The sequence below is a fragment of the Aquila chrysaetos genome, chromosome 11 (genome assembly GCF_900496995.4).
Source record: "Aquila chrysaetos chrysaetos chromosome 11, bAquChr1.4, whole genome shotgun sequence".
Lineage (NCBI taxonomy): Eukaryota > Metazoa > Chordata > Aves > Accipitriformes > Accipitridae > Aquila > Aquila chrysaetos.
This window is the reverse complement of record NC_044014.1, coordinates 9456909-9476765: the sequence shown is the minus strand read 5'-3', so window position 1 is coordinate 9476765 and position 19857 is coordinate 9456909. Positions and strand designations below refer to the sequence as shown.

Sequence of the window (19857 nt, the reverse complement as noted above, 5' to 3'; positions counted from 1 at the left end):
ACTTCTCAAACATAAAGTTTGCTAGCTTTCTCCGTGAATTCTTTTTTTTTTTTTTAATTAAGTCCTTAGCTTCCATCTTTTGGCAATGAGTTCAATGAATTAATAATGCATTAAAAAGCACATCTAGTAGTTCTATAAGAAGCAGAACTAATGAAGCCTTTTCTTGTGACTTTGTTTGTTTACAGCTCGTTACACACCAAAGCCCCATGTGGACTCTTTGGTATCCAGTAGTACAGTGGGGCTCCCTCTGGAGCGTTTTTCTTAGTGGAAGCTGCAATAGATTTATTTCCTCTCTGCCTATTTTCAGGAGGCTTATAAGAACTCGGCATCTCCGAGACCTCTATTCTTCTGCCAGCATTTGTGTGTTTGCACATTAACATGCACACCATGATGGTATAAGTGTTATTTCTTTGGAAATCCTAATTTTCTTTTTAAAGAGCCTCACTGCAGGTTTGGTTTTTTTAAAAAAATATATTTCAAAAGCAGTTTGTACTCCAGTTAGTATATTTGAGTTACGAGTGCAAGAAAATTGAGTTGACTTTCTTTCTGAAGGATCCTCTTGGTGGTGTGTGTTCTTACTTTTAATCTTAAAAAATTCTCTACAGTATCACCAGCTAAGCTCTTTGCTTCATCTTGCTTTCTTTTGGAGCTGATAAAAGCAAAACTACTTATTTGTACAGTGCATAGTGATGTGTTCTGTTTTCTTTTTCATATTCTGATATTTTTAACATTCTCTTGGAAGGGCAAGATTTGTGGGTACTAGTAATACTTTTTATTAGACTAATTGGTATAGTATGGAAAACTAGGCATTGAGATATGCAAGCCCTTTCTCAGATCTAAAATAGAAACCATGGACTTCAAAACTGAGTGTATTTCAGATTTGTTTGGAATTTAGTGAAGTAAGTACCTTTTAGACCATTTCTGAAAGAAAAAGTAGTTAATGCTTGTGAGTGTGGTATACCAACAATTCTGTGTGGGCAAGCAATTGTAAGTAAGACCCCAAGACTGTTCTGCACAGATGGGCTACGTTTTATTACCTGCTTTAATAAAATAGAGTAAGAAAACAATTTATCTCCTGTGTGGGGTAGCAAGGTTTTGTTCACAACTGATCAGCCAAGCTTCAGGTCACAAGGCGAGGGGCACTGTTATTGCTTGCTTGGTGATTCTTCAGATCCCATCTTGCTTGTGTTCATCTGTGGTTTCAGTTGGGCTTTTGCTTCTGAATTGCAGTATTATCATATCCAACTGTCTGTATTTGTCTTGGAGGAATCCAAGTAAAAGTGGTTTGTTTGCTCTTTAGCTCTTTCCCTAGGAAATTTTTCATCTTCAACACCTTCTCATTTTTCACTCTGTGGTTCATGCCCTTTTACATTCTCACACCTCTTTGTTTATGGTGTCCTATCCGCAATAACCAAGGGTCTGACTGAGTTTCTTCCTTTATTGAGATGGGAGAGGTAACAAAAAAAAAGTGCAGTATGTGACCTGCTCATTTAAGCAAAATAGATTGTAGCTACACAAAATGTCATTACTTTGCCTCTCTTCAAGCCCAAAGAAATTATTGTTTCCTTACAAGGGAGGTAGGAGAGGAAAGAAAGAGATGATAAGGTTATCTCCTAGGGGAAGGAGAGAGTCTGGTAGATTATACATTGTGGCATGTGAAGGGGTTAGTGTGAGGTAACGTTACAGTGTGCCATAAATCCAATGTCTCTTTTGAGCCCATGTTTTTTTTCTGAACCCAGTGGAGTTATGAATTTTAGTTCCATGGCTTGTTTTGGAAGGTGTTTTATAGGTTTCCCTTGAGGAACAGGACTGGCAGATCAGAGATGGAGCGATTGTTTTATGAGAGATGTTAACCCACAGGCAGATGGATGTGTTTCAGCCCTTGTAGACTATCTAGGTGAATTCTTCCTGACATGTAGTGGTTGCTTAATTTCACCCATTTAGTTACCATTTTGTGTGTTAGATGAAGTATATTGCATTCCTGAAATATAGGTGTAGGACAGAGAAGTCTTGACATTTCTGTTACATGGTATTTGTTACAGTATTGTGCAAACATTCAAGGAATACCTCTTTGTATGTTTGCACAGTACAGTGCAAAGATGTCATGTCTATTAATAAAACTTGTCCTACTTACGTCTGTAACAGCTATATCCAAGTACTGCTATAGTAGTTTGTTGGTTTTTTTTTTTTTTAAACACTACTGATAACTGAGAAAGTTTTGCAGAACCAGAACTTTCTATTGTAATTCCACAACCTCTTTCCAGAGCAGAGAAGGTTGGTTCAGAGACCCATCGTTGCTTATGCAAACTTAGCATTGGTTTCTATCCTGTGTGTATTATTTTACGTTACTGACAATGAATTTCTTGTTCCCTGAATGCCTCAAGATACTAACTAGAGATCAATGTCAGTTTATGAAAGTATGGTCATCTTCATTATTTTGTCACAAGGAAAATACTCATATAAAAGAAAGGCTGGGAAAATGCATGAATAATGTTGGTTTTGATGTGTTTTGAGAATGTGTAGAAGGTGTTACCAAAACTTGGAGTGGTGTCTGTACAAAACAAGATGCACTGAGAGAATATTAAGCCTTCATGGTAGAGGATGCAGGAATCAGGAAGGGCTAAAGTGTTAGCTGGAGAAAATGGTCTTAAATGTGACCCTTACGTATTACACACTGTCACAATCTTTAATTACCTGTTACTGCAAAATATGTGATACATTTTTTAACCTGCTTTATTTCTTAACAAATCATGAGAAGAGGCTGATTTGAATATCTATGCCTTCCTGCCCTGCCCAGTATCCCCAAAACAAAGTTGTAGAAGAAGCAGCTGTTAAATAGTATAGATACACACTTTCCTGCAGTGATACCGTTAGTAAGCTGGCTTAACGTGCTGCACATTGCTCGAGTCTCTTTTATGCTCACCCCAGAGGCCTAATCTATTAATAGCTCAGCTTCATGCTCTATTAATATTCACACTTTTTTTAAACTGCTGAAAATCTTGAGGAGGCTGCACCTATTGTGCTGCAGGAGCTCTTTCCTCCAAAAATGCAGAATATTTTAAGAGCGTGCTCTAGTGTGATTTTTCTGTTCTTCCATTCACGAGGTCAGTGTCACCTTCTTTCCTCTTGAGTTTTCTATAATTGTGTATATGTCTGTGCTACATGTAGTTCTTGTATTAATTAAAAAAAAAAAAAATCAAGACTGCAACATGGCAAGGCTTTTTTCTCCTTAATAAAAGTCACAGAAAAAAAAGATGTTAACAGATTTAAACTAGCCATTCTGCATGTTTCCTGTAGTGTTCCTTTCTAGTAATTTGGAGATGCTCTTAGCACTGCCTTTTAGAATTTACTGATGTTAGCCTTAGCAGTGTCTTTGAATTCACCTAAAGGCTTTCATGCCTTCAATTTTATCTGTGAATTTGTATGTACCTATGAAGTGTTACCCCCCTGGAAGGACCATCTTAAATTTCTGGACAGATAATTATGAATTTCCTTAAAACTCCGTTTCTCAGATAGAAGCTGAAGGTCATATTTGTTTATTTTGTATAATTTGTGGTGTAGGTGCTAGAAGACAGAATGAGGAAACAGGTAAAGATTGGGTATTGAAGCTGAAGATGAAATTAAGAGCCAACCTGAGACATTTTCGTGAGTGTAATAGGTTTCCACAGAGAGCACGTGTCAGAAAGGTTTGCATAAAGAGACTGTGAGTTACAAGCAGTCACTTTTACTTTTGCCCATTAGCCAGCATCCCCTCTTGGATGTTGTGAGCCTGGATTGTGTTTATAAGTGACATGTGGCCATGGTGCTATTTCAGGTGACCTAGTGTTCCTGTTGTTGTTCCCCCTCCCACCCCCTTTCCCACCCTTCCTCTAACACCAAAATTTAAACTTGCTACAGTTTTTAGCTACCTCCTTAAAGCTTCCCTGAACTCCAGGTAAAGTATCTTCTGTGGGTTTCCCTATTACAGGTGGTTCTAGTCCTTCAACTTGAAAATCTGGTCACCCTATATGTTTGAACTTTTAAAATAAGCTGATGTAAGAGGTCAGAAAATCCCGTAAGTCCAAGAGTAAAGATCAGACAGTTCTTCAGCAATGACAGTACAATTACAGCGACTAGCAGTAAATAAAATTTAGTGCAGGCTTAGCACAAAGCCAGCTTTTTCTTTCAGGAGAAAAAAATGAATGGTAGAGAAGAGAAGTTGTAATGTTTGTGTATATTAAGAGGACATGTTTGGTGTTGGATAATTTTGAATTTGCTCTATTGTAAAATATGGAACTCCTCCCTCATCCTGCAGTCTTTATTTTGCCTCTGTCCAACCTGCTTTTAAGAGATTAGGGCTCTGTGCTTTTAATATATTGGAATCTGCTTAGTGAGAGTGCTTTGTTTTGGAAAATAATTGAAACTATGGCAACCCTCTTTTTTTTCCAGCTTACTTGTCTACCTCCTGTACTCCTCTGGTTTGGTGGATGATTAGCATACTGGAAACCACTGGTAGCTGCTAATGTCATACAAACAACAAATATCAGTTATGTAAATATTAAATCCAGAGCACCTTAGTTGTGCTTGAGAAATCATTACACACAAACTGAATGTCACTGTAAAACTGAGAGTTTAAGGCCTCTTTACTATCTCAGTGGCCTAAGTCTACAAAAATATAAGTGCTCGCACCAAGCGTGCAGACTGAATGGGTTTGGCACAGGAGCACTAATTTTGATCAGTGCTTGCCTGCTGTGTGCTTGCTCTGATTTCCTTCAGGTTCTCTAGAGCACTTGTTTTTTGGTATTTTTGTTTGTTTGTTTTGTTTTATGTTCCCTCAAACTTGTCAGCCACACGCAGACATCAGTTTACATAAATTGTCTTTCTGTTTCTATCAAATATGGCTTCTCTTTCCCAGCTTTCAGTCTCTTGCACAGGGGACTGTAGCCTTTATTTATTTATTTTCCTTTTACACTTCTGTGTTCAGTTGCTGCTGTGATTAGAAAATGGGTCATCCTTGGATGAACTCTTATGAACTGCCTCTTCCAGAGAGCTTGCTTGCCTGGGAAATTCTTGCAGTGGGAGCCATCTTAAAATTTTCCTGACAGCAACTAGTGACCTTATTTCATAATTACTTGTGTTTCTGTCTAGCTCTTCCAAAGTGTTTCTTCTCCATGTTTGAAAAAGCTTTTAAGACATGTTATAATTTGAGATTTCAAGTCTGGCTTCTTTCCAAATAAAACTTTGATATATTAACAGTTAAAACTGAGAAGCTCTGTTCCATGGTCTGTCTGGCATTTGCACTGATAAGTGGGGCAGACATGCCTGGCAGTCAGCCCAGGGGCTTCAGCCTCCAGCAGCCCCCCCGGGTGGGTTGTGCAGCTATTAGCTATGCTGGCTGTACAGCCCCTCTAACGGGAGGGGATTCTTCCTTCTCCTCCTCTTCCTCCTTTCACAGTTAAATATGTATACTGATAAAGTCATGCCTTTTTCTCTCTTTTTATGGATATACTTTCCCTTTCCATGTTAGTATAAGGATTTCTCTGAAACTGGATGTGAAAGAAAAAAGCCAAGTGATAGCTATTCTCTTACTAAAATATTATTGTAAACATCATACGGTTTATTATTTGTGAGAATTCTGACTGTGCCCTGTGGTTGTGACTCTAAAACAAAATTCCTCTTCTCAAGATCTGTCAGATTTATTAGAGGGTTTGTAATTTGGTTCTTAGGGGTTGCTGTAATCCTTTTCTTTCTCCAGTCCTGGCTTTTATGGCATATATCTTTCTACTCACGGGTATGGTAGCAAATGTATGACTACCAAAGCACTTCATTGTTTTTCTGGTCTTGTTGAGGTTGCATCCACCACACCCCCCAGCATGTGTGATAGAGTTTTCGCATTATCAGTGACAGAGTGCAGTGGTTTGTCACTGTAAAGTATCTTTTTAAGGCTGTCTCCTCACTGGTGTGAATGAGAGTTGCTTATACTTGAGGGCTTCTGATCGCTTTGCTGCCTTTTGTTTCAGTTGCCATAGTGTCAACAAAATGGTTTTCTAGACGGCTGAGACATGTAGCCACTCCCTGATGCAGGATAGTTTTGGGAAGGTCTGTATGCCCTCAGGGTTGTTACACGGTTGTACAATTGCGAGGTTCTGCTTTGGGACAATGCGGACCACCATTAGAAGTTGGAATTAATGCACGATGCTGCACTGCTTGCAAGTTGTGACTGGGAATGCTTGATCTTAACTTTTAATGCGCTACACTTGGATGTTGTGGAATCCCATAAGGAAGCTGAGGTGCTGCTTTTAATCTTTAAATGGTTTGAGTCTAGGTCTCTTGAGATGAGTAGGGGGCAAGGGCGTAGCGGCTATTGATTGGCAGAGTGTTCTCTGACCAGCTGCCGATATAGGGACATTTCCTGTCACACTCTGCACTTGCTAGGCTTTTCCACTGCCTGCAACACCTACTACCTTGCTTTTTTTATTTCAGGTTGAGTGGGTTGAAGGCAGCGTGGTTGTGAGCAGTTGCTGTCTGTGTTCCTGCAGTGATTTGTAATTTGAGAGTACAGGAAGAAATGCCCCTAGATGTATTTTATAAAACTGGAAGAAATAAATGATTGCCAACACAGGTGAGAAGAGGTCACCAAAGACTTATTAAATGACTCAGAATCCATTGGGTGCTTCTGAGGGCACTGCGACTCAGAGTCTAAAGAGAGTTAATGCTGAATTTTGACAAAAAATAAGAGGAACAATAGATTAAGCCTGGACTCTCATGTTATCACCTACAAGTTCCAGGTCCTGCACACTAACAAAGGGGACGTAAACCCTATTAAGTGGCTAGTAAGAATTATGATATATAATTGTAGATACCCAAGGGCACTCCAGAGACTGATCATAAACCAACTGTAATTCTTAATTTCCTGACCTGTGATAGCCTCCTTTGTGGATTATTGCGTTGCTGGCCTGAGTCTTCCCTGACTCTTTAAAGGCTCCTGTAAGGAATTGGGATTTGTGACTCATTTTTAAGGACGTTCTTTTTACAAATTGGATGGCTTTTTGCCCTTTTTGCAGAAATTAAAGGGGAGGTCAAGTGTTGAGATTTGGATTGTATTGTTCGTACAGTTTGTGTTTACATATAAACAGATGATATTGTCTCTGCTGCTGGTAGGTCAAATATAACATGCTAGTGTAACAGCCTGAAGCAAGATAGCCAAAACCAGAATTAAGAGGAAGAAAGTAATTCAAACTGAAGTAATATCAGTACTTTGATTTGGAAACATGAAGTCAGTGGGTGAGGGTTCAAACTTTCAGATTTAGAGTTTTACTGAACTGCTAAGATCATTCATCGTGCTAGAATTATGAAGATCTGCTCACATGTTTTTATTAACCTTTAGAATGGTTGCTGAATATTGTCTCTTTCTAGCTATGCTATTAAATGTTAAGTACTAGATCATTAAATGTCTTGGAAAGCAGGCAATTTTATGGTCCTAAAAGCACATGATATACTTTAAAGTTTATTTAAATACTTGTTGTGGAGCAGCCTTCATTCACTCTTCCTTTCATTTCTTTTCCGTGCATTCCAAAAGTATGAAAACTTCAAGATTTTGATTTTAAAATGCCTAATTTTGCAGACTTACCAGGGGATTTGGACATCTGCAGTATTTAGGAAAAAAGTAGCCTTAATATGGTAAGCAAATAATACAGTTATTTTTGTATTAAAGTCTGCACTCCACTGCCTTTTGTCTCACTATTCCTCCTGCTTCCATTTTGTGGCAGTTGTTTGAAGAAATACATTGAAGTGGCAGGTTGTCACATGGAACAAAATCAAGGCATGTCTTAGTAGTCCCATTTTGTAGGTGTGATTTATATGCCTACACTATCATTACTTGAGCTTGTTTGTACTTCGCAAGTACATGAGAAAGGATGCATTGCATCAAAGAGTAAAATGTTAGTGCTTATGCCTGTTTGGATGTGTTCCAGTAGAATTTGATCGACCAAATTCTAGAAGATAAGTCCTTTTACAACTTAGTTCAAATATGTATTAGCTCAGTTGGGAGCAAGTTCATTGAAACCTTACTGGGAGTTAGGTCTGTGGAACACCTTGATTTTTCTCTCCCAGGCTACGTAAATGCTTTACTTTGAAGGCCCCTGGACTTACACAGGGCTGAGGGAAAGGTAATGGAATGGGACAGGCAGTGGATCAAACCACAGATTTTAACACCTGAAGGTATCTCCAAACTTGACCCAAACATGTTACAGAGTGAGTCTTCATGTGTTGGCAGCCTTGTGAAAAGACGTGGGGCAGCTGGTTCATGGGAAGCCTTCTGTCAGCTTCAGCATATTCTGCCATATGCCCACAGCCTGGCAGTGCTTAGGGTGAAAACATGGAAAACAAGGACATCAGGTGAAATGCAATAAGGACAAGAGCTACTGGCCTGGGAACAGGTTAATTCCATCTTGCAAGCTACAAACACATACACTGAAGAATTCTTTAGAGAACCCTGAAAAACTCTGAAACAGAAATATCCGGAGAACCCATGATGAGCAGAGATGTCACTCAATAACCTTGCACTCCTTGTACTGGTCACAAGGTCCTTACCAAATTCTATATGTTCAAAACTCCGGCTTTAGGCTATTGCATATCACTGCATTTCATGGCAGAACTGTTGTAGTGCTTTGCCTTGGAAGTGGGTGTTTTGCTTTCACAAGTAAGGGTCTTTGTGGTTTTTTGTTTGTGTTTTGTTTGTTTGTTTGTTTGTTTTAAATTGTAAAGGAACAGAAAAATTGTGTGTGAAAGGTATTCTATGTGCCTTGCTTCAACAGTGACATATGACACCCCACTGAGACTTTGATTTTACCACCCTGTTATTTTCTCTATGATATTGATGTATTTATAGTAAAAATTAGATTCCATGTTGCTTCTTCCTGGGGTTTCTAAAACTGAAATCATAGGCGCATGTAATGCAGGATTTACTTTTTTGTTTAGTTCCATGTCTTTTCATCTTTACTTTTGCTTACCCAGAGGTGCTGGATTGACTATTCAGATAGTATTCTTCCTGTCCTGATTTGAAATACTTGGTAGTTGCAGTCTTTATTTAAAAAACAAACCAAAACAAAACAATAAAAAAAGGAAAAAGAAACAACCTTGAAGACCTGACTCACTATCTCTCTTTTTCCTTCCCAGAAGTACACTGCTATTGGACTACTGGGCAAAGCTACTGATACATTAGATGCTACAGGAAAAGTAACTGAAGAAAAACCTTATGGTAAGCATAAATGTATCTATAGACTTGATATAATTTGAAGACATAAATGGTCTCTATCATAGAAAAGCAGAAGACATGTTTGGGACTCTGTGAATTAATTTTAAATGTGAAATCAAACTAAGATTTTTTTCATCTTCAACTTCAGTGCTCATATAATTAAGACCAGTTTCATGCAATTATATCCACTGCAAGTGCTCATTTCTGTTGGAAAAAAACAAATCGGGCATTAGAATGGGAGGAAGAAAATAGAATTGGGCAGGACTGTGTCATTTTAAATTTTTGACAGGCTGACAAATGACGTGCTGTGTCCAGTAAAGTTTTCCTCCTTTAGAGTATAGTCCTATGAGTACTCTTTTAGTAACACCCTTCAAGGCCAGTGGAGGAATAAAGTACTTAGATCTTGCCTCTAGGACGCCCCTTTAACTACAAACTGCTCAACATAAAATGAGGATGGCACAAAACTCCTTCCTACATATGTTCAGCTACCAAATCTTGCTCTCGCTTGCAGTCTGTGTCCTAGCAATTTTAATAAATGAACTTTTCTGACCCACAGAGCACAGTGCAAGGGTTTAAGGCTTCACAGCTAATCCTGACTGTGGCTTTGTTGGAGTGGACATTCCACAATACCCAGGGTGTCTTAGAAACAACGTAGAACTAACCAGGGACACACCAAACGTATTTGCCATTAGTTCTTTCACAGCCTGGGAAAAAAAAGAAAAAAAAACAATGGGTAACTGGTTGCTTAGCAACTCTACAGGTCCCACACTGTTTGTGGTACCTGGTAATAGGTACATGAAGTAAATTATCTTTTTTTAATAGCATGATGAAAAAGGTAGCCTGGATTCCACCTCTCACCCCCAGTTTCCTTTCTTTTGCAGTTTTTCTTTTTGCACTAGGCAGGCAAGTGTGAGTTTCTTGTCCACATTAACTTGGTGAATCATTCTGAATAGTATTATTTACTAGGTAATGTTATTCAGAGATGTTGGGTCATTTGCTTCTGCTTCAGGATCAAGTTCTAAGTCTCTCTCTAAGCTTCTGAAGGACTCAGCATCCACATTGTTTTAGAGCTGGCAACGCTTCATGATAGTCGGAGAGAACACTTTATTGGTTTTTATGTATACCTCTCAGAAAGTGAAATGTTGTGGTTCTGCTGCGCTGAGTAGTATTCATTGTAGATACTTGCTCAGGTATGAACTGTGAAATATCATTTTCAGTAGATGCAACTCCCATGGTCAATTAATAAATAAATAAATAAACAATCTGTTTCTTGAAACTCTAGTTTTGCTTTTTTAATTTGTATTGTTTACTGCAGATAGAATTTAGAGTGTTGTTTTCCTGCACGTTTCCTTCACTGGCGGCTCTTGTTATAGTAGTTCCCACCTCTGCACCACCACCTCTGTTACGGTGGTTTAGCTTTCTGTTGGACTGTGTGCTTGGGGAACTGATTTGGGTTAAAAATACCCCCTTTTTTTGAGTTGCTTATCTTTTTAAACTGAGATTGGTTGCATGATCCAGTTCATCATGCGGTCTCATGAGGAGCAGCAGTACTGGCATTGCTGCGCAGTGCAGTTTTGGGTGCTGGACAAAGTTTCCTTTTGCTGAAGCTGATGGCTGAAAGAAATGCTTGTGAAATTGGTCTCAGTTGCTTTCCATGTTGGTACAAATTAGTCAGATTTGAATTCTTCAGAAAGAAGAAAGAGAGAACATGCATACTCTTCCTTTTTCTCCATGCTACCTACATATGTTGTATTTCCTTCCTTCCTCCTCTTCTAATAAAGCAGATATTTCTCATCTTTTCCAGTGTCTTCTCCAAAGCAGCTTGGTTTTCTGCAGGATTCTCTCAGTGGCCCACCATCCCTAATCCCTAACCCTAATTGGTACTCGAAGAACAGACAAACCAGATATTTCAGCTGAGTTTCAGCTTTCCTTTGACGCCTACAAGGATCCTGTGATAAGCAGAGCATCTGCTAGGGAATATAAATCCTGCAGTGCCAGCAGCATCCAGGATTGGGCCTTAGTGCAGAGAAAGGCCACTAAAACATCTTGCAAGATATATAAAACTCTTCTTGAATGATTCCACTGGACCACAAGAGGAAAGTGCCTGCAGAAAGTTGCCTCCTATATTAACTATAAGAAAGTGTTATATTTTAGTCCTCAAAGTGTCCCTAGACAGCAGTTTAGAAAGCAAACTGTTATGTATTACAGTTAGGCACAATGAAAGGATGTACTGAAGAGACCTCCTTGAATTTAACCCCTCCTGAACTTCTCACAGTTTTTTGTTTGTTTCTTATCAGACAACGAGTTTGCATTTCCACATGAAATTAAGTTATGGTTTCATACTGCTCCCAGCCTATCAGATGCTGACTCTGGAAGCAAGTAGCGTTTAGCGTTCCTCTGATGTTTTCTTGAGCATATTAATGTTTGTAGCCCTTTTTTTAATGTTTGTAACTATGCACAGGAATGTGTATTCTGAAACCCACTTCTTCCCAGCTGCCTACAGACTATATCCAGACACGGAGAACGAAATTCACGAGGATTTTCTGTAGGTCTCTGCTGATTATGCTGAAATACATGTTTATTAGAGCTACCTGAATAATTTGAAAAAAGTAGTCCTTTCAGCATTCTGTTTGTCTGTTTGCAAATAATTTGTGCTGGGCCAGATTTAGTTGAGGTCATCTGCTATAGTTCTGTTGGACTGTTGTGGATAATTCTTGTGTTCTGTTTTGATGTAGTTTGCTAACAAGCGCAGGCCAGCATCACCCTTCAGTGGAGGCTTCTTGAGGTTGAGGCACAATTGGCACCTTTTGGTTTGGTAACTTTAATTAACTTCCTTTATGATTATAGCAGGAAAATCAGTCAACAGTCACCAGTCTTCAGAAGCACAGCTGTTCTTAAAAATGTTCATGCTGGAAGCTAATAGGCTCATTTTCAGTGTCTTTAGAAGCATTGGAGAACTGAAGTTTTGGGTGCTTTGGGATGCAGATAGAATTGTAAGGAATAGTCCACTGGAAGACACATAGCCTGTGCAGAGATTACATAACCCCACTGTCAGTCTAAGGGCTTAGGAAGAAATTTAGAAAACAGTGTTGAATTTAATGTAATCTAAATACTGTACTCACAGAGCAGGTACAATCATTTTGTTCTAAGCTAAGGCCATCGTCACTTCTGGGGACTGGATGCAGTTACCCCATGGGCCAAACCTTGACAGTCCTCACTGAAATTGTTGTGAAACAGGGTGGCAGCCGCCGTACACCTCCCTGAAAGAGCAAAGACCTGCAGTTTAAGTTCAGTTTCTAGGAAAAGCTTGTGCTCTGCGATATAACAGATGAGGATATTTGGTATTTGAGATGAGGATATTGGGAGGAGTAGGCTAACTCCGGGTAGTAAGGGCAATTAGGATCTGTGACCTGATAATAGATCTGTGATCTGTTTCCTGCAGAAACATTGTCAACCCTTTACTCTGAGGGAGTGGAGAAGGGAAGTCAAATGGGGAGAGAAAGTTTTGGGACTGTTGATGCTAATTAAATTTCATGTGTGTGTTCATATTTCATGCTTGATGGAGGGTTGAGTCCAAATGCTTCCCTAAACTTGCTGACCAGGCAAGCTGTTAAACTACTAAACCCAAGCCCACAGTCAGGTGAGGGAGACTTGTGGGCCTAGGGCCTAATAGGAGATGGTTCTCCTGGGCAACAGGACTGCATCCCCCCCACCTATGCTGTGGATGTAATGACTGTGGGAGCTGAAAGGTGTTGAAGGAGCTGGTTCCCAATGTGGGCTGTGTGCCCTGCAGAGCCATGAGTCCAGTCTGATGCCTGGGACAAATACACAGTTTACACAGAGTGAAACTGTTTGTGTGGGACCGGATTAATAGGGCATTTCTTTATGACTGAGAGCTCCACCAGCCTGTGTGTGGTTCTAGGAAAGGGCAAGAATCCAGTATAGTCCATTAACACGAAGGCAGTGCATGCTGGAGGAAAAAAAAAAAAAAAAAAAAGAAAAGAAAAGCACACTTTTTTAGGTTTTCAGAACATAATACTGGCCAGCTCGTGCCACTATGTATTGCAGAAGACAAACACGTTTTATTCTAGATCTTAGCAAACTTATCTGTAAATATTTACTTTGATAACACACCACACAACTTTGTTTGTTAATGGCTTAATACATCATTCCTCACATGGGGAATTTTTTTTTGTTTTTCAGAGATAGAGATTGTCTATAGCATAAGTGATTTCGTCAGAGGCTAGATGTAACCTCTCAATCAGGGGAATATGAGATCAGAGCAGGAACTGAACTCAGGTGTCTCATTAAATGCCCTAGCCACAAATTCAGTTCATGGGGTGAAAATTGAAAGAGAATCCCAAGTGACACTTATGCTTAGATCTTAAATACAAAATTCTAGCCTGAAGCAACCTGGGGTTCACAAGAAGGCTGACAGGATCACCAGCATAGAGCTGGGTCATGCTAACTTTCTGCCACGTAGTTTTGTTGTGATATGTTGCTAAACTAGAGTAATACAAACAGAAGATTGAAATAACCATATAAGAAGCTCTTCAGAAGAAGATCCAGACTTACTATACAATTGATTTTGTTGTTCCTACCCTATATTCTGATGTACATTGTTCTCTCTTAGCATCCCTGACTGACTTTTGTGCCTTGCAACTTTGCTATTAATGACACTTCTTGAGACAGCTGCTGGGGCGTGGGGACAGCATCTGCTCTTGAGGCTCCAAAGTGTGCTTTGCAAAGGTGGAGTACCACATTGCCATCTTCCAAAGCTGCCGTGGAAAGAAATCTCTTCTTTTTTACTTACAGCATGAAGTACCTCTGTTTTGTAAGGTTTGCAAGTAAAGGTCTGTTCCAAAACATAATGAAGGCTCAATAAATAAATTTGGTTGGTTTATGTTCCAGGATGGTGTTGACTTAGCAGGGTGACACTAATTGAATGTAACTTAGGAAAAACAGGACTAGTCAAGTCCTAGACAGCAGAAATGCACTGAAGTGCATTGTGATTACAGATCTTATGTCTGTACTCTCTATAAACAAATTAGGGATGAATGTCATCTCTATTGAGTAGTATTTCAAAGGACCAATGCAATCAGCTACTTAGGTTATAGCCTTCTAATAAAAGTGGGACAGATTTGTATGTGTACTCTTAAAAGAGAGTAGATTGCCTAAAGCAGCTATCTTTATTTTACAGGATTTCCTCAGTAAAATTGCCTTACTTAATATATAACAGTACCCTGGTGTGCATTTGCAGGTTAGTTGTTTGATACAGAAATTTGATGTTTTGTTCCAGATGCAGTCTTTTTCTTTACTAGAAAAAAAAACCACGATGCTTTTGTTCTCTAATAATCTGTTGTACTTTTCCCCACAGTTAGGTACTCTTAAAGAGAAGTTGCCAAGGTTAGATGAGCATTTTATTCTTTTTGGTCCTTTAACAAAAATTAGAATAGGGCAAATTTTGTAGTTTTTGCATAGTTCCCAGGAAAAATGGATGTGCAGTCCCAAGAGAGAGAAATGGCAAAAGAAAACTGTGTATATTGGGATTTCTGCCCTTCTGAAAGCAACCAGACTGTCTTAATCACCTCGGACAGTTTGTTCCACTCTTTGTGATAATTCACACTCCTACCTACATTCTGGGTTTTATCTCTTTTCTTTGGTGTTTTTCACCCAGTCTAAATTCAGATGAGAGGGAACTCTTCCTTGTATCTGTTTGCAGAACGTGATTGATGCCATTAGTGCCATGTGCATAATCAATGCTAACATACTTACTGTTTTCTTTCTACAGACCAGATAACAAAAGGAGATCTTGAAAATGTGCTGCAAAAGTTCACAGGGGACATAATGCAGGTTCCTCCACTGTAAGTTCCACAATATTCAGACACTCTTGGCAGTTGTGTTCAGCTGTTGGGACTTGCCAACAGAAGTCAGTTCTCTCAGAAATAGAGAGATGCATTTTGGCAAGAGAGTAGAGGCAAGGCAGCCTTAGGTGTTTAACATTTGCAACTGCAGGTCACGCCCATTTGAACATCAAGCACAAATGGTAACCTGGAGTCTGTTTTTTTTATGATAAATATTATGTAAAGTAGCAAAGCAGTCTTAAAGAGCTTTTCAGGGCTTGGTGGCTTCTATGCAGTCTTCCAATTAGAAAGCAAAGCTCTGAGTCTTTAATTTTAGTTGTGGGGTAAGAGGAGGCTTACTGACATCTGTGTGGAAGTGCCTTAAATGACTTCAAATTAGTTTTCTGAAAACTTAGAGTATGAATGAGTGATTAGTGACTGAGCTTCTGTAGCTTAACAAATTTCTTCTAGTCAGGTGAGCCATAGTAGCTGGCAATGTGCAAGCACTTAGCTTGTGACAGATGGCTTTTATGGTGATTTAAGCTAACGTGCTTTCCTTTGCATTTGCAATGGGTCGGTTACTGTGGTTCCAGCGTGAGCACTGTAAGGTCAGTAACTCATTAGGTGTTCTGCTTCATGTGACCTGTTTCAAATTGCCCTCTGCTGATTTGAGCAAGATCTTTTTTGATTTTTCTATGGTTATCTTTCTGTCAAGACCAAAGTTGGAGCTTTGGGTAAAGTTTCATGTAATCAGTGAAATTTTTTTTTTTGTTCTATAGTGGTCCACTAAACACCCTAGAACAAGGCTGCATAACTTGGCAGTTGCTGTTCAGGGAAGACCCTGGTGTGAGATGACTAAACATGCAAGGCAGAATTAAAGGAGTTGCCTGAGCAGCTCCCAGCGCTCAGCTCAACATAACACTGAACAGTATGCCCTGCAGACTTCTGAGAGACAGTATGTTAGAGGCAGCTGCAAGTGTTGTACCCCTTATAGAAACCTTTTGTTTTCATAAACTACAAATTGAGTGATTAAACACTTTTAAATCTGTACAGCAAGAGATAAATAAAGGACCATCTCTTGTTTTCCAGTTTATAGAGCTGCTGGCGAATGAGATGATTCTGTGTCCAAAAGATTTCAGAAGCACTTGATAGTGGGTTTTGGGTTTTTGGGGTTTTTTTGTGAGCACTTCGAGAGGATTAGAAGGGTAAAATGTATGCTAAAATGTATGCTACTGTAGTATAGTATTAACAGGATCTGGAGGATGGGAAGCTCGTTCTGTTACAACCGTATGACACACATTTTCATGCTCTATCTGATCAGCTATTCTGCTTTGAAGAAGGATGGAGAAAGGCTATCAACTCTGATGAAGAGAGGAGAAGCAGTTGAGGCAAAGCCTGCTCGGCCAGTAAGAGTGTACAGCCTCTCTCTCCAACAGTTCCAGCCACCACTGTTCACACTGGGTAAAGGCCACAGATTATTACACAGAGTGATGCTCCCAGCTTGTTAGCGCTTATTTATACTCAGAATGAGAATAAGATAGTGAAGTGGGTTTCATTTCCCTCAGCTACTTATTTTGGTGTGAGCCCATGTGCAGAGACTTTCTCTTTGCAGTAAAAGCACCGTATTTTGGTTTTAAGTTAAGCTGATTATATGTAATCTTGCTGTGAGGGAAAATTCTGAGAGGCTGGTCAGGGGATTATTTGCATCTGTCCATGATTTTGCAACCTCCAAGTCACTCCTCCTTTCTCAGGTCTGCTTGCTTCACTTTGCCCATTCTTTTGTCCAGACGCCCAGGCCTGCTGGCATCTCTCCCAGGGTGCAGCAAGGAGTTACTGTCAGGCCTCTTTCTCGGTTGAGGAGGCAGGATCTTATCCTTCCTTCTGTCATACATGAAGAAACTTGGGTACTACATTAAGAAGCACATTAATAAATAAACCAGAAAGACTGTTCTAAATGTTTGGTGCTACTGTGAGGTCGAGATAATGTCTTGCATTGATCAGCTACCTAGTTGACCCATAGTCCTGTTATGGACCAGATGTTATATGATGAGCAGATATGAGTGACAGAACTCAATGGTGTGTTACTTCAGTCCTTACTTTATGGTTGGGTGACTAGCAGCTCATTACTGGCAGAGGGGGAAGGGAAAGGCTGAGAGAACAGGGAAAGTGAAAGGTGAATTTTAAAATTTTATTGGAGCTGCCTGTGTGCAGTATCTTAAAAGCATTGATAGTTTAGACTATACTTGAAATGACTTGTTATCATCATTAGAAATATGAAACAACCTTCTGAAACCTTTAAAATGAATAGGACTGAAGCATTTGTTAACATACCACAGCAAGTATTTAATTTCTAGTGAGTTAGTTCAGTTGCCATTGTATTTGCTTTCCCTCCTGTCTAGCTTAGCAATCTCATCCGCACATATGTTACAGGATGAATAATTGATGTTGCATCCTATAAATATTTTATCACTGGGTTGTTTGCTTAGTGCATTTTTACATTTATGTGGGGGCATGGTTTCTACGTAAAGTAGATTTCACATTGCACTGGCAATTTACCATGTCACTATTAACATTCCAGATGTTGAATGTGGTGGTGGCTTTTATGTCAGGAGCCTCGTCAGTGACATTGGCAAAGGTAGGCATGACAAAACTCATGACAGTTTAAGGGACAAATGTGTCTGTTTATGGAAGAATTTTGTCACTGTCTGTATCTCCAGTGACCAGACTTATGTGCTATTTTGCAGAATTGTAGTGCTATCACTTGTTTTTATATACTAAGGTATTTTCCTTGGGAGCATGAGGGAATGAAGGTTGAATAATTGCCAGAGGACCCTGGGGGCTGGGGGATAAAAATGGAGCAAGTAATAGCACTGAGCAAGATAATACAAGGCAAGGTGGGGATTTTCCCCCCCCCCCACCTCCTCCATATGTTAAAGCTAACTCAGATTAAGGGTTCTTAAGAAGAAGAAAGATACTGTCTTTTTAAACGTTACTCATCACATTTTGAAAACAGATTGCACAGAACATTACCATGCACATAATAAACCTGCTGGAAAGACTTCTACATTTGTGATGGTTTTTCTGGTGTTTTCTTTCTCCTTTACCTGAACTGTGAATGGTTTTGCTTTCCCACAGGGTTATTTGTGTTGTGCTCTGTATCTATCAAACCGCATGATGGAGAACAGATAATCCATTTCAAATTTTTTTTAAATGATACGTTTGCAGATCAAGAAAGCAAGTGATGTGGGATAACCATATGAATTTCAATGTTGTTATTTGTGCTTAGACAAGTCAAAGATTCTGTTACTGCATTCTGAGCATACTGGCTTATGTTTAGTCCTTTAATGACAAACCAAGATAAAGTCTATCCTCAGCTGGTTTCCAAAATTTAAAATGCAGTAAAACTCTTCCTGCATCAGAAAGGATGGGACAGAATATTTTAGTATACCTGTGCACTTACAAGTCAGCTCTGGTTGCTGTTACGTTTTGTAGCCCATCATTATGTAATGCTGTCCTACTGGTGTTTGTTTATCATATCAGAGCCTTTGTTTATTTTTTTTATTTTTCCTTATCTTAGTTTATATTGTCCTGATAGGCAGCACAGGATAAAAATGTTAAAAATCCTTCTTGAAAGCAAGAAGTGCTAAGGCCTCAAAGTCTGTGGAAAAATAGTACATGGTCTTCTATGTCGCTTGTGAATACAGAATGTTCTGCTTATGTCTTATGTCATTATTTCCTCTCTTTTCATTCTGATTTAAGTCTGGAAAACCTTTTGACAACTTTCTGTCAGATTTTGAACTCTTTACTACACTGGAGATCTGCTGAAATCAAAGGACTTCTTTGGCTCAAATATAAGAAGATATAAATGAGTGATAAATCTTCATGAGCTTCTTTCTCAAACAAAGCAGAATAGTGTAGAAGGCTACATGTAAAAATACATTTTGAGTTGCAAATAGGTAAACTTGACCATGCACTGTTTCTAAATCCTCTTTTCTCCTTTACTGTAGAACTCTCTACCTGTGCCACTATGCAAGAGCTGACCCGAACCAAACATGGGCCATTTACGCTAGAGGAGCATGCCCTTTATGAAGACAAATGGACAATTGATGAAATTGCACGATCCTTAGAGCATTGCACGTCTCTTCTCCCGGGAGAGCCATCTCATAAAAAATTGAAGACAGAGCATCCTGGTGAAACTGCTGTGAGCTGTGAAGATAAGTGATAAGTGGGGTCAAGGAAAAAGACTGAATGATTGAGACATTTTAAGATTGGATTGGGATTGTGTTGCCTCCTGTGTAAATTTAAAAGTCTGTACCAGGAGGGTGACAAACTGCAGTGCAAGAAAAATGGTTCTTTTGTTTCTGGGTTTAGAACATGTACTGAAAATGTCCAGCGCTTGCTGTTTCCCGATCTGTTTATTTCCCTTGTTGCACACTGTAAATGGGTCTGCCACTGATGTCAAATCTTCATAAACTTTTAAAGAACTTGCAGGGTGCAATATAGCTTTTGTTACTAATTCCTCAATAAAAAAAAAACCAACAAACCTTAAGGGTTGCTAAATGTGCTCCAAAAAAAATTCTTTTTTTTATTTATAGCTGCTAATCAAACCCTGAAATACCATGGTGACAAGACTGTCAGAGCTTGAAGGCTTTCTTAAAATCCAGTCCAGGAATCATAGAATGGTTTGGGTTGGAAGGGACCTTAAAGATCATCTAGTTTGAATGCCCCTGCCATGGGCAGGGACACCTTCCACTAGACCAGGTTGCTCAAAGCCCCATC

At 39.3% G+C, this 19857-nt stretch overlaps 1 protein-coding gene across 1 annotated transcript in view; it reads left to right on the top strand.

Moving 5' to 3' along the window:
* TRUB1 (TruB pseudouridine synthase family member 1) overlaps window positions 1-19638 on the top strand; it is a 29737-nt gene extending 10099 nt beyond the window's left edge. Inside the window, 6 exon segments of the mRNA XM_030030908.1 lie at window positions 9157-9238; window positions 15027-15099; window positions 16400-16539; window positions 17657-17713; window positions 19086-19294; window positions 19296-19638. Coding sequence (XP_029886768.1) covers window positions 9157-9238; window positions 15027-15099; window positions 16400-16539; window positions 17657-17713; window positions 19086-19294; window positions 19296-19334 — 600 coding nt within the window. The 3' untranslated portion in view covers window positions 19335-19638.
* The last annotated feature ends 219 nt before the right edge of the window (window positions 19639-19857 follow it).